The following is a 14,105-nucleotide window of genomic DNA, read 5'->3' on the forward strand; positions in this document are numbered from 1 at the left end:
GCCGACCTCCCCTTGTTCCGGTTCGCCGTCAGCTGTTCGGCGCGTCGGGGCAGCGGCAGCCGGAGGAGAGAGCGCAGCGGGAGGATGCTTCTCTTACTAACAGTCGCGTGTTTGGGAGTCACGACATTGCTGGTGTTTTTATTTTCTCCGCGCATCAGGTAAGCGGCGCTAATCAGGAAAAAAAAAAACAACAACAACAACAACACATTCCGTCCGTTTATACAAACGACGCTCTGGTTATCTTTAAAAGGGGGGGAAAAACGCATGGTTATTTGGTTGGCACGCGTGTCTGTATTTTTAAGATGATCTCTGCTCGTATTCATTGGAATAAATCAAACCATACGATTATTATTACTACTACTACTAATAATAACAATAATAATAATAATGATAATTATTCTCACGACTGTGGCGCTAGTTGCTCACGGACGAGCCGGTTCGGCGAAGGCCAATCAGAGCGTCGGGCGGGGGCGGAGTGATATGTGTGTGCGCTGTGCCGCGAAGTGATTGGCTGTGAGTCGGTCCCGCAGGGTGGTGCGGGTCGTACGAGCTGACGTCCAGGTCGTTACCCCAGCACTGTCACATGGGTCCATGCACCTTATTAGGATGCATTATCAGATATAAGGGCCCAACGAGCAAATGCATAGAGAAATATGAGAAAATGTTCTGATAAGTCGCACAGCTATTACTACTACAACTACCACTACCACTATTCAAACCATTAGTACTATCATTTTTTTATAATAAGGGGTCCAGACCGCATTGTTTTAGCTCTTATTTTAATTATTATGGATCGTCTTGGCACTTTTTCGGTCTGAAAGTGTCTGGACCACGACGACCGCCGTACACACACAGACGCGGCCGAGGTCTCGTCGGAACCGGGACGTTTCAGACGTCTCGTAGTCCCGAGTTTGATCAATGTCCAATGCATATTCGGGTCAGAAATGAGGGGAAAAGCGGTTGCGATGTTTCCCCGGGAGTCGAAGAACGTCGGCGCGACTCGATTAGTTTGAGGAGCGCTTTGTGACATCGTCAGAAGTTGCGGTCGGGTCGCGACGGGCTGCGATGCATTTTAAAACGGGGAGGGGCTTCACCCTCGGCCGCAGGGGGTGGTGACGGCGGCGAGCTGACGGCTTCACGGCGATGAGGAAAGTTGGGCAGGTTTCAACTTTAAGCAAATGAGCAGCGCCGAGCCCCAGGCGACAGCCAATATGAGGGAAGGACGCTCAGACCACTGCATTGTTCCTATATTAAATTAAAACTATCGATAAAATAGGGAACACGTCATTTTATGTTTCTTCAACAAGGACAATTCTTTATTTTAAGGGACAGATGGAAAGATTATTTACGTAATTTATCTAGAGGTTATTTAATTTGCTAAGTTAAACGGTTACACCATTTTAATAATAAAAAAAGTAGACACGGCTCCACCCATCAATGTAATGTTTAATAAATCTGGGAAAGGTGTGAGGTTTGAAATGTTTGCCGCGCCGACAACAGCGTGTTACGGCCGGAGCTACGAGGGACCCAAACGCACGACACAGAGAGACGGGAGGCAGACGAAGGATGTTTATTAGACCACACGGTGGAGACGGCCGGGGGGACCCGGTCAGGTAGGGATGGAGCAGGGCAGGGCAGGGATGATGACGACCGGGGAGGAGGGGTCCGGGATCCGGGTGGAGAGACGGGGGACCGGGCTGGATGGAGAGGGACGGACAGACTCGGTAGACGAGAGGAGACTAGGAACTGGCCAGTAGCAGTACAACTTGGGTAAGCTAGTTGACGGTCTGGCAATGAGTGACTGGGGGAGCTGGAGAATAAATACTGTGTGGGTGATGAAGGTAAATTGATCCCAGGTGTGTGAAATTGGCCTATGGGAGGAGCCGCAGATGGGCCTCTCGTGGTTCTGGGATGCCGCGGGCCTAACACAGCCAGTCCATTTTGAGCAGACACATCCACCAAAGCCAGGTGCACAGAAGCTGGGTGGCGGGCGGTGCGACCGTAGCATCTGAAAGCCCAAGCATCGTCTCTCTGGAGTCATCTGCGTCCAGCGACCTGCTGCGCAGCGCTGCGTTTAAAGGAAACCCCGAAAACTAGCCGTGCTGCGTTTCACAAAACCCTGAAAACCATCGGTCTCAAGGGGCTATCCCACCGCAGAACCTTTGGAGGTGTCGATATGAAATGATGAGGGGATGGTAGCTCAGGCGGTAGAGCTAGTGATCTAAAGGTTGCTGGTTCGATCCCAGGCTCCTCCTGCCAGCATGCTGTAGTGTCCTTGAGCAAGACACTAATTGCTCCTGATGGCTGCGTCCGTCGTTGTTTGAACAATTGTAAGTCGCTTTGGATAAAAGCGTCTGATCAATGTAATGTAATGATGCCATGTTCTACGGGAGCTCGGAAGACTAATCTCTCAGAAAACCGCAATCTGTAGCTAACGCGACTAACCCGTTTTGTTGCTGCAGCTTTATTCTTACGAGTACATGTCGTTCCAAATGTAAGTCTCTCTAAGACATTTTAATGTCAGTTTAACAAAATGTCAATGATTCAGTCCTGTGTCCTGCGGGCCCCTTCGAAATGGCACAGCCGAACAAAATGTAAGGACATCTTTGCGATTTAAAATAAGCACCAAAATGTGAAAGTCATACAAGAAGTTCAGGAGGATCAGTGGAGTCCAGGTTTATACATGTTTACGTGGACCGGCAGGCGCGCCACGCGGTGGGCGGAGGGGGCCCCCCGCGCGGCGAGCGGCGCGGACCCCTGCCCGGAGGGGACCCACCGCCAGGTGCGCTGCCCGCCGCGCGGGGGTCAGCTCCGCCCGCCGCGCGTGTGTGACGTTGCCGGTCACGCCATCGGCTCGCATCTCCAGCGCTTCCTCTCGTGCTTCACATATTGGATGATGATGTCACAAATCGCCCCCCATAGTGGACAAACTCGACACTGCACGTCCTCGTGTCCCCAGCGAAGCAGATCGGATGGACGGTTGTCGAGATAATCGAAGGGCAGACGGACATCCCTAGAATTATAGATAGATATAATGCTTTTATTTTAATGCCATTATCAACGTTATTTTTCTACTATACTGCTGTCTCACCAGACTAGCGATATATATTAACACAATACAGCTAATACGTACAATTTGAGAAAAAGTTATTTTTCGTGGTGCTACCATTACTGCTACTATTATTGCCATTAGTACCAGTAGTATCTCATCTCATTATTCTCGTTATCGTTGTTATTAGTATTGCAGTTGTATAATATACTGCATAACAGGGGTGTCAATCTCATTTTCATTGCCACATCAGCATTATGGTTGCCCCCAAAGGGCCGGTCGTAACTAACACTGTATAAATGTAACTACTCCTTAATCAGTTTCTGCATTTATTATTTATTCAAATATTGTACATGCATTTACATAAATGTAAAATTATATGTAAGCACATTGCGCTGTGTTATCACAACATAAATCCCTTTAATTTATCAGGTTAAAAAACCCCACATTACTCCATCAATCAAAGATCAAATTTTTCAAGTGAACAACAAAGACAAATGTCATCAAACACAAGTTATTACATCAACTTTGTTCAAAACTTTTCGGTACCACAAATAATTGAGGGCTGCTAAAAACATGTGTGACAGATGTAATTAACTCAAAACAGGGTTGTCTCAGCTCACAGCTTTATTGGTCAAGTTCTGGGTGAAGTTGACGAAGTGATGCACACATTGCAGGTGCGCCATCGGTAGCTAGCTCCACCAACTTTTCCCAGGGTCATTTAGTTTTACTTACGGAACCTCTCCACCGTGTCAAAAATGTCCCTCCCCGTCGTCATCGTCGTCGTCCCAGGCGCGGCAGCTACATCCAGGAGCCCCCCGCTGACAGTGAAGTCTGCCTCCGGGCCTCTTATAAAATTGGACGGATGCGCCTGTGTCTGGGGTGGTCTGTGCTTTCATCAGCAGCTGATGAAAAAGCCAGGTCGCCGCGCGTCTCTTTGGCCAGCCATGCCGTCAAATCACCTGCCGGTTCCGTAACTCGGCCTGCGACGGTGTTTCCCGACAAACTTTTACATTCTTGAAGAGTCTGTATCTGGTCGGGGCCTTTCAGCGCGCTCCACTTCAAAAGTGCGCCCCCTGAAAAACACTTGGAAGCTCGGGCGATTCCTTCAGCGACAATAAAGCGAGCTCTCACTGCTGCGTCATTTTTGGCCGTAGCTTTTGTCAACATGTTCTGCTGCGAGTGCAGCCTGCCTCTTAATTCCTGGACAATTTGATGTTTTTCTTGGAGGCTATATTTAGCCTACTTGGCTCAGTGTTTGGAGTCAAAATGTGGACGTAAATTGTGTTCTTTCATCACCGTCACTGCCTCGTAACGCAGAGGACGTACCGTTTTTCTCTCCTTGACGCACAAACGTGTTCGCTTTCCCATCTTTCATTAAATTGCCCTCCCTCTGCATCAATTTTTCTCTTGTTGGACATTCAGGGATTATTTATACATCTTTTTCAACTCCATCACTTGTTAGAAAACTACTGTAGTTAAACGCTGATATGGAAACACTGCAATCTAGTAGCAGGATGCCGTCATTTTGTGGGTCACAAAATTGACATGCATTGTGGGACAGGTGCTTTGTGGTCACTGCGCAGCATAGACTTTTATTTTAAGACAATCATGCGCCTTTTAAGCTCCTGCTGACGTGGCGGGCCTTGAGTTTGACACACGTGCTGTATAATATACTATAATTTGACTTGGCACTGTTATGCTGTCGTCAAAACCTCCATTTCACCCCAGGGGAAACATACTTAGTACTAGTATTCTGGACAGTATTTCTACTGAACCACACGACCAAATATCAGGCTCACAAGTAAACACGGTGGGCTGTGCAAGTGCAGCTATCGGTTAATGTCTGTTTATATGCACACGCATCGGATTTTTATCCTTTATTTTCTCTCTGCTGCTGACACCTTCATTTCCTCCTGGGTACTAACAGAGTTAGTGGTAATGAATAATAACTTCTTCATACTTCCTCTAACAGAATTTAATCTCTCACCAGGAAATATGCGGCGGGGGGAGTTTGCAGGTCGATGGCACGGCTGGACGGGAAGACGGTCCTCATCACCGGAGCCAACACGGGGATCGGGAAGGAGACGGCCCTGGATCTCGCCATAAGAGGTGAGGTCAGGGGTCACGACCCTTAAATCCCGGGGCAACCGCTCAATTACAACCGTGTCTCGGCATTGCCGTCGTACGACACATGTCACATGTCTGGGGACATGATCGGCAACAACAATGATTTTTATATACTCTTTATACACCATTTATATACCAAGAATATGCTCTAGATAATATTTTTATATATGTTTTGCTTATTTCGGGGATGCACCAATGACTTTCTTTTACTGCCGGCGCTGATGCTGAGTAATAAACTTTTAAGAATCAGACATTACTGACCGATCATGAGAATGTAATGATTTACATCAAATAATGTTTCTCCATTACCTGCATCAGTCATACTTCCTGGAGTCAAAAAAGTCTGAATTTGTATTTTTTTTTTTTTTTTTTTTTTTTTCATTAAATTATTATTATTATTTTTTTTTTTCCATCAGATTTTTGTGTTTTGCGTTGTGTTTGTATTATGGACTTTTGGATTTTCCAGTACCTTCTTTTAGCCTCATCTTGGGACTCCGCTTGTGCGTGACAGGGGCCCGGGTGATAATCGCGTGTCGGAATGTGGAGAAGGGCGAGGAGGCGGCGGCCAGCATCCGGGCCGTGTACTCCAACGCGCAGGTGGAGGTTCGAGAGCTCGACTTGGCCGACACCTGCTCCATCCGCGCCTTCGCACAGAAGTTCCTCAGAGGTGGGCGAAGCGACGGGCACCCGGCGTTGTGTCCAGAATCTGTCCCGATGGGCTCCGCGCCACGCCCTCTGAGTCTCACCTCTCTCCCCCTCTTCCCTCAGAGGTGAACCATCTCCACGTTCTCATCAACAACGCCGGGGTGATGATGTGTCCCTACATGAAAACCATCGACGGCTTCGAGATGCAAATAGGGGTCAATCACCTGGGTAAGGACTGAAACCGGATGCGCCCTGAGAGAACTCTCCCGCGGCGCCGGGGTCCGTCGGTAATTCCGCGTCTTTTACGTTTGGGGCGCGTTCGTTGGCTACGCCTTGTTTAGTTGGTCGGGATGGAACACGCCGCGCGTTACTGGTTGCGGGCAGGGCAGAGCGATTTCCTTCCACAGAGACACTGCGAGGCAGGACTTCCTGCGCACTACAGGAAGTGGACGGGCACCTGACAGGAAGTAGACAGTCACCTTCCGACCTTTAGGGTGAAAGGATAACAAGGGTATCAGCTCCCGTGGCCATCTCTCCGTAGCGCGCCTGCTCCTCTCCTCCGCTCCCGCATTACCCACAATGCACTCTAATATACGACGCTGATGCTCCATTTTGGATACTGTTGTCGACATCCCGAGCGCTTGTTCAGCTGTCAAAACTTTGAATAGAAAATCAGAGCGGTGAGGGGACAGTTTCATAACGCCCAGACTTTGTTTACAAGCTGTGAGAGCGCCCTACTCTTCAACTCAGTGCTTTCTCAGACGCTTTCAAACAAAGCCACCGGCGTTGGGTACATTCGGCAGACTGCACATCGCAGTCAGTGTCAGAAAAGTCCCTGTTGGGAACAAGCAAATCTGCTGAGTCACAGTGAGATGAGGCTTTTCACCCCCACCCACTTCCGAGCCCCTCCCCCTGTCTGTGTTACGTATGGGAGGGGGAGGGGCTCGGAAGAGGGCGGGGCCGGCCCAGGTTGAACGACCTCGGGTTAGGGACACGCAGGCTGGGGTAGGCCATCCTTCCCGGGCCAGTGGAGGAGGAGCTCAGGTGCATCCAGAACAACAATGGAGCCGGTCTGTACGGCCGTCGAAGCTGCCGGATTCCATTTGGTTGGTGACTAGCCGACTGACTGACTGACTGACTGACTGACTGACTGACTGACTGACTGACTGTGTGTGTGTGTGTGTGTGTGTGTGTGTGTGTGTGTGTGTGTGTGTGTGTGTGTGTGTGTGTGTGTGTGTGTGTGTGTGTGTGTGTGTGTGTGTGTGTGTGTGTGTGTGTGTGTGTGTGTGTTTTGTACCCCTGGCAGGGCACTTCCTGCTGACCTCGCTGCTCATCGGGCTGCTGAAGCGCAGCGCGCCGGCCAGGATCGTGGTCGTCTCCTCGCTGGCCCACAACTTCGGCTGGATCCGCTTCCACGACCTGCAGAGCCAGGGCAGCTACAACAGCGGACTAGCGTACTGCCAGAGCAAGCTGGCCAACGTGCTGTTTGCCAGGGAGCTGGATCGCAGGCTAAGAGGTACGTACGCACGCACGCACGCACGCACAGCAGGGAGACCCACAATCCCCCGTACAAATGGCCTGGACCTGCATCATCAGCCCGTGTTGTCGTGACGACGGGGGTCTCGGGCCCAATAAGGATCCGTGCGTCTTCCACAGGTTCCAACGTGACGGTGAACTCGCTGCACCCGGGGACGGTGAACTCGGAGCTGACCCGGCACTCCACCCTCATGACCATCCTGTTCACCGTCTTCTCCGTCTTCCTGAAGACCCCGCGGGAGGGGGCGCAGACCTCCATCTACTGCACCGTGGCGGAGGAGCTGCACTCCATCTCTGGGAAACACTTCAGGTGGGGAGAGCGGCGGCTGCGGCTTGACGTCGCCATCGGCGTCAAGATGATGGATTTTTATTTTTTTTCTATTATTTGACCTTTATCTCAAACACAACAAATGACTTAACTCCCTCGCTGAGCCACAGGGTTATTTATGTAGACTCCTCATCAACGCCACATAATGAGCCAAGCCTATGAGCTGTAATAAATAAATATAATATAATATTATATATATAATATACAGATCAAAATGTTATGATGGATGAAATTTGATATATTTTTACGACTTTATATAGAATAATTACAAGGATGTTGAGAAAATGGTGGATTCCCTCATCAGTTCCATACAGAGTAGAGGTGGAGTTGAGGAGTGCGAGGTAGAGCAGAGGTAGAGGAGGCAGAATAGAGCAGTGGGATGTAGAGCAGAGGTATAGTAAAGGGAGCGTAGAGGTAGAGGGAGGAAGGTGGAGTTGGAGTAGAAGTAGAGTAGAGGGAGGAAGGTGGAATACAGATAGAGTAGAGGGAGGTAGAAGTAGAGGTAGAGCAGCAGGAGGTAGGCCAGAGGTGGAGAAGAGGGGGTAGAGTAGAGAGGTAGAATAGAGCAGAGGCAGAGCAGAGGTGTAGTAAAGGGAGTGTAGAGGGAGGAAGGTGGAGTAGAAGTAGAAGTAGAGGTAGGTAGAAGTAGAGGTAGAGCAGCGGGAGGTAGAGCAGACTCCCTTGTCCCTCTCTTCTGGAGGGAGAACAGATTTCACTTCCTTTTGTGGCAAATCTGTTGTTTTCCAGGACAGAGGTTTGATGTTTGGTCATTTTTTCATGACATCGTCAACGTAAAAAAAAAAAAAGACCCTTTTTGTCGAAATGTCGACAAATAAACGTTTTGGTTTGGTTCTTTTTCCCGCGGACGAGTCACATTTTGGGTGTTTTTTAATTTAGTCTTTTTTTAACCGTTTCCAGTGACTGCTGCCCTGCCTTCGTGGCTCCTCAGGGGCGGAGCGAGGACACGGCCAGGAGGCTGTGGGACGCCAGCTGCGAGCTGCTGGGCATCGAGTGGGACTGACCCTCACCCTGCTGCCCTCCACCCCAACTCCCAGGACCCTCCTCCATCCCTCCACCTCCCAGTACCCTCCTCCATCCCTCCACCTCCCAGGACCCTCCTCCATCCCTCAGTTCCTTTCCTCCATTATTATTATTATTACTACAATATCCTTTTTATTATCCTGTTCGCGATGCCATGAGATTACAGCAGCCAGATTATAATGTCCAAGGGTGCCATAATGTGAAGTTGCTCTGTGTGATAATGCAGTGATGGTTTCACTTAAATAACTTCTGTTTTGGGGAAACCCCACAAGCAAGACTGAAAAAACACTCAAATGTATTTTACTATTCAACAATATACTTTTGTGATCCAATGTGCAACATAAGCAACCTAATGTATAGTGATGCTGTGGGATACTGTGAAGGGTCAAGTAAGGGTAAATTACATTCCTGATTACACACTTTTAATTTTGGTTTATAATAATTTATCCTTTAGTTTCTCCAGAATTTGCAATCAAATTGCTCAGTTCATGCACCTTTTTCAGAAACAAATATTAAAATGTATTAATGGTTATCAACTGATAAAGTGGAAAAACCCCAACGTTGATTTTGCCATAATTTTGTAAAATGGCATAATTTGCAACAATTTATGAAATCTTTAGTACTGTAGGTTTAGTGAATATTGTGGGATTTTCCACAGTTAAAGCCCCTGTGAGGAGCTTTAGGAACGTGGCGGTGTTTCCCCAACGTAAAGACTGCATTTCCCATGACTCCAGAGCTACTTTAACACTTTAATGGCAGATTTACGCCATTTTAGGCATTTACTCTTTTAGGTATTAGGAGAAATGTGTGTCTTCAATGTGTAAAAGTGATTAAACCGACCTGGCGGATAAACATCATTACTTAATGTCCATTGTTGAGAAATCTTTCTCACCGCAAGTCTCATTTGCTTCTGTCAGTTCTGTAAATCTATACGAGTTTAATTTACAATTAATTAACATTAACATTAATTTAACATTAATTTAACATTAACTAACCTTAATTTACATTAAGGTGAGAATTAGTTTAATAGGCAAGCCCTTGCAAAAAAACAAAAAACAAAACAAAAAAAAAACAGCGTTGTAATTGCAAATCACTGGAGGAACAGAGAACATCTATTCAGAGCTTTGTTATGTTTATATCCCTTTTCTTCTCAGCATTCACCACAAGTACAGCTGCCAAGAGTTTTACAGTCTTAGGTGTTTTATACAGAAGTGAAACATGCCTTTTACTATATTTACATTCATGTTAAGAGTTGAATGTTTACATTTGTATTTACTTACATGATGTAAATAAAGAGAACTATTACTAGAAGGTGGTGTGTCTATCATTCATATTTTTTTTCATGAAAAGTCGTCAGATCGCTGTGCTGTTCACACTACACAACTTTCTGTCTTGTGATCGGAATCTTTCACCAGGAGGAATCCCCGACGACTCTGTCCTGGTCTCCAAACTACGCTTTGTCGCGAGAACACACGCGATAATGACACAATACCATGCGCGGGACAGGATTTTTCAAATTATTTATTTGATTCTTGATCACTGTAAAAAAAAAAAAAAGCAGAATTGAAAGAGGAAATATATAAAAAACCTTGTGAAGAAATTTAAAAATAGGTTTGTTTTGTGTCGCGAGCAGTTCACACCGCACGCTCCTCACTCACAGGAGCGCACTATGCTTTTTCTCCGATCCCCAAAAACCTGACGGCGAGTAGAAAATCAGGCCAGAATCATGTCGTCTGAACTTGGCATTATTCAACAGGCAAGGTCAAAACCGAAGGAACAGTCACTGAGGCAAACAAATCCGACGAGGCGCAGGCAGGGACTCCCGGGTCCAGGAAGCAGGCGAGCAGGGTCAGCAACAGGCAGGTCAGGAATAAACAGGACCGGATGACGCCGGAACGCTCGGCCAAACATACAAGATGCATACAGACATGCAATAAACTAAGAGCTAGGGGACATTGTGACAGGACCCCACCCTCTAGGGACGTTCCACCAGGCTGGTCAGGGTGGGCCGCGCGGGATGTCAGTAATGAGCGACAGATCCAGGATGCTGCGAGCGGGAACCCAGGAGCGCTCCTCGGGACAGTAGCGACAGTAGACAGAGGGGCAAAGCCGCCTCCATCTCTTGGTTCATGCGCTCGGCCTGACCATTGGACTGGGGGTGGAATCCCGATAACAGGCTGACGGTAGCCCCCCAGAAGGCTGCAAAATTCATGGGATGACCGGAGAAGCCTGTGGAACAGCTGAAATGACTCTCTCTCCTGCGTTCCCGAAAGACGGCCGTCGATGCAGATGGCGAGAGTGACAAGCGCATCAAGGTCCGCTGGGAGATCTTGGGCCGCCGGTTCATCCTTGATGCGGTCGGAGAGGAAACCTTTCGGGGATGAGCGGAGAACAACTCTACCAACTAGCAGATATAGCGTTGCTTTTCCCACTTGGCAGTTCCCAAGTCCTTGGCTCGGCCCGTCAGCAGCCAGACAGTATACGCCACCCGGGATCTCTGTCGGAATGAATGAAGGCTGGAGTTCAAAGGCAAGTGAACACTGCATAACGGTTGGCCGGCGGAAAACCAGGACCGGCAGAGCAAAGTTCCTGTGGAGGTAAGCGTGCATCCGACGCTGGAGAAGATAGAACTGGAGGAGTAACCGTTCCATGGTCGGAAATGAGGAGTCTCTGGAGATTGTCCCCGGATGCCCTCCATACCGCTCTCGCAGTGAGCCACCATCTCCTGCAGTCCCTCCGCCGTGGAGGTAAGTTGCTGGTCATGACGCTGTATGGCACAGGCTTGTGCCAATAGCTCCTCCCGAAGTGAACCAGAGTCGGCCGGGTTCATATCGGCCGACATTGCACTGTAAGGATGACAGGTACTGGCGGGTTTGAACCCAACAGCATGACAATGAGACTCGGCTTGGGCCATTTGCCTCGCTAGGCGATATTTTCACCGTTTCTAAATATCGCGCGGTGAACGAGAAGTTCCTGTCCGCACGCACTCGACGTGAACGCACACGCGCCACCCGCAATCCGTTCCCCGCAATTCGGCATTTAAGGTTCACCGTCCCTCCGATGAAAATACGCACAGAGTGTTTTTATTGGAGATGTATTAATTGTAACTGAAAGAAACCAAAAAAAATAAATCCGCCGTGCCCAACCGTTTCGTAATGGGAACACTTCTCCGTCATTGCCCCCACCTTCAACCCCAACGACCACGATAATATTGTGTATCGCAATATTTGGGCGGGACGGCATCACAATATTACATTTGGGAAATCTCCCAAGCCTAAAGGAGACGGACCAGGTTGCAAGGAGAGTTCAGTTTTACTTAAGTCAACAGACAAGGTCAAAACCGGGAGATCATTCACCTGAGGCAAACAAATCCCACGAGGCGCAGTCAGGGAATCCCAGGTCCAGGAAGCAGGCGAGCAGGGTCCACAACAGGCAGGTCAGGAATAAACAGCAGCGGATAACGCGCAACGCCCGGCCAAACGCACCAGACAAGCAGGCGGCGAAGGAAGGGAAGGTGACCGGTGCATATGCGGCGGGGCTGATGAGATGAGGGGTGGGGCTGATGAGGGGTGGGGCTGATGGTCGGGGAAGCCAGGTGAAGGGAACGAGGTGAGCGACCGGCGGTACGTGAAGCCACGCCCACTCGACGGCCCGGGCTTGGATTGCATGAGCCTTTTCAATTCCCACCTGTGGTTGGCGCTACGGAGCAAGTTTCTCGATGTCACTCAAAGCTCAGCTCATGAATATTGATGGGGACGAGACCCCTCCCTCACGGTTCTGGAGATGATTGAGAGTCGCTCAGGATAAAACGTTTGCAAATTTTTTTCTAGATGTTGTGTAATGAATGTATAATGTCGTGTTCAAGGATTGGAACTTTGAGTATTATTATTATTATTATTATTATTTTATTTCTTATTTACAAATGTTGGACAAACAATCGTTCACACATAAGTCCCGGTGCCAACACAGCACTGAGAGTCTTATCCAATATTCATACTTTTTCTTTTTTTTTTTTTAATAATTTGCAACTTGTCAAGTATTAAAGTGCGGCAGTGATGAAACAACAGTCTGTGTTAACATGTATCGTAAATAAATCTCATATTAAGAGATAAATTTTTTATTTTTTGTAATGGCTTCTTTAAACTCAAATCTCTTCACACACAGAACGACAAGATCCTCAGAAAAATCCTAAACCCAACAGTGATTGTCATGACAACACGCTGTTCCCTCTGCGTGGCGGGTCAATTAACAAGCGTAGAGTTTTGCAAACTGGAAGGTGTAAAAATATGGCACAAATGAATTCCTTCCTTACTTTCTATCGGTGAAATATCTACGAACGCGATCAAAACATGAATCAGTGTAAACAAAAAACAAACATGTCAGGTTCTTCAGTGTCCCGGAACAACAATGAAATCATAAACAAAAAACCCTGACGTGATCGTTTCCCTTTTTGCATCCAGCCCAGGAAGCTTCCCAGAAATGCCTTTCCCGTGTTTTAATGTCATTCCTAAATTCTGCCAAAACGTAGTTATCCTCTCTGGTTTTACAGCCTGTTTTTCGGGTTTTTTATCAGAACCAAAACCATATTCACAGACAAACAGAAAAATGAGAAACAGGCACTGAAAAAACTGTTATATCGAACGCTGATATTAGCATTTTTCTTCCTGGAGGCAAACGATATCATCTTCCCTTTTGGCTGAGGTAGGAAATAAATACTGAGCTTTAAATCAGAGTTGTAAAGACCTTCTGTCGGGACAGTGGTCACGTAGTTCCCGCTCAGTCCAAAACTTTTCGAGAGACATTCGAAAGGGACAAAGCACGGCGGTGTCTGGTCTACAAAACAGCAGAGGAAAGCCTGCAGGAAAACGACGGACGTTCAAGGAATTTCTTCTAGCTTCAAAAAGTTAAACTTTATCCAAACGTCACAACTCCGCAATGTGTCCCATGTGTGCACATTAGGATCCCCCTATTGACCTTAAATACAGTCTGTGTGCGAGTCCTTTTTCCAGGTTCCGCCTCCCCGCGTGTGCGTGTGTTTTTCTTGGGGTGGGGTGTGTGGGGGGTGTCTCTACCGCGTGTTGAGCTGGCTCTGCCGCTGCTGGGGGGCCTTGCCGTGGTGCTCCGAGAGCCACTGGCGGCAGATGTTGCGCATGACCGAGTCCTGCGCCCCCTCGGCCGCCTGCAGAACCTCCTGGACCAGCGGACAAGCCCGCGCGGGCTCCTGCTTCACCGCCAGGAGGTACGCCGGGCGCAGCTTGCCGCACAGCAGGTAGGCCTTGATCTGCAACCGCGGGGCACAGAGCGACGGGAAAGTTACAGGGTGGCAAGGACGGAAGGGAAGCGGGGGAGGGAAGGCGGGGGGGGGCGAGCCAGCAC

At 48.4% G+C, this 14,105-nt stretch overlaps 2 protein-coding genes across 2 annotated transcripts in view; one reads left to right on the top strand and one right to left on the bottom strand.

The window, feature by feature from the left end:
• Nucleotides 1–46: 46 nt before the first annotated feature.
• On the top strand, nt 47–9,946 carry rdh12 (retinol dehydrogenase 12). Its single transcript, XM_080011813.1, has 7 exons — nt 47–158; nt 5,043–5,161; nt 5,691–5,846; nt 5,948–6,052; nt 7,131–7,340; nt 7,481–7,670; nt 8,607–9,946. The coding sequence occupies exons 1-7, from the start codon at nt 85–87 to the stop codon at nt 8,707–8,709; spliced, it is 957 nt and encodes a 318-aa protein (XP_079867939.1). The 5' UTR covers nt 47–84; the 3' UTR covers nt 8,710–9,946.
• A 2,596-nt stretch (nt 9,947–12,542) lies between these two features.
• Nucleotides 12,543–14,105, bottom strand: part of zfyve26 (zinc finger, FYVE domain containing 26) — a 44,435-nt gene continuing 42,872 nt past the window's right edge. The window contains exon 42 of the mRNA XM_080012708.1: nt 12,543–14,010. Within this exon, the coding sequence (XP_079868834.1) occupies nt 13,798–14,010 (213 nt within the window). The 3' untranslated portion in view covers nt 12,543–13,797. The remainder of the gene's footprint in view (nt 14,011–14,105) is intronic.

This window comes from Zeus faber, assembly GCF_960531495.2.
Source record: "Zeus faber genome assembly, chromosome: 13".
Lineage (NCBI taxonomy): Eukaryota > Metazoa > Chordata > Actinopteri > Zeiformes > Zeidae > Zeus > Zeus faber.

What these genes read in the sequence shown, in the direction of transcription:
- rdh12 (XM_080011813.1), top strand. Translation starts at nt 85, where the DNA reads ATGCTTCTCTTACTAACAGTCGCGTGTTTGGGAGTCACGACATTGCTG. An exon ending in TTATTTTCTCCGCGCATCAG is followed by an intron (nt 159 to 5,042) that starts GTAAGCGGCGCT and finishes ATCTCTCACCAG; the next exon opens with GAAATATGCGGCGGGGGGAG. An exon ending in ATCTCTGGGAAACACTTCAG is followed by an intron (nt 7,671 to 8,606) that starts GTGGGGAGAGCG and finishes AACCGTTTCCAG; the next exon opens with TGACTGCTGCCCTGCCTTCG.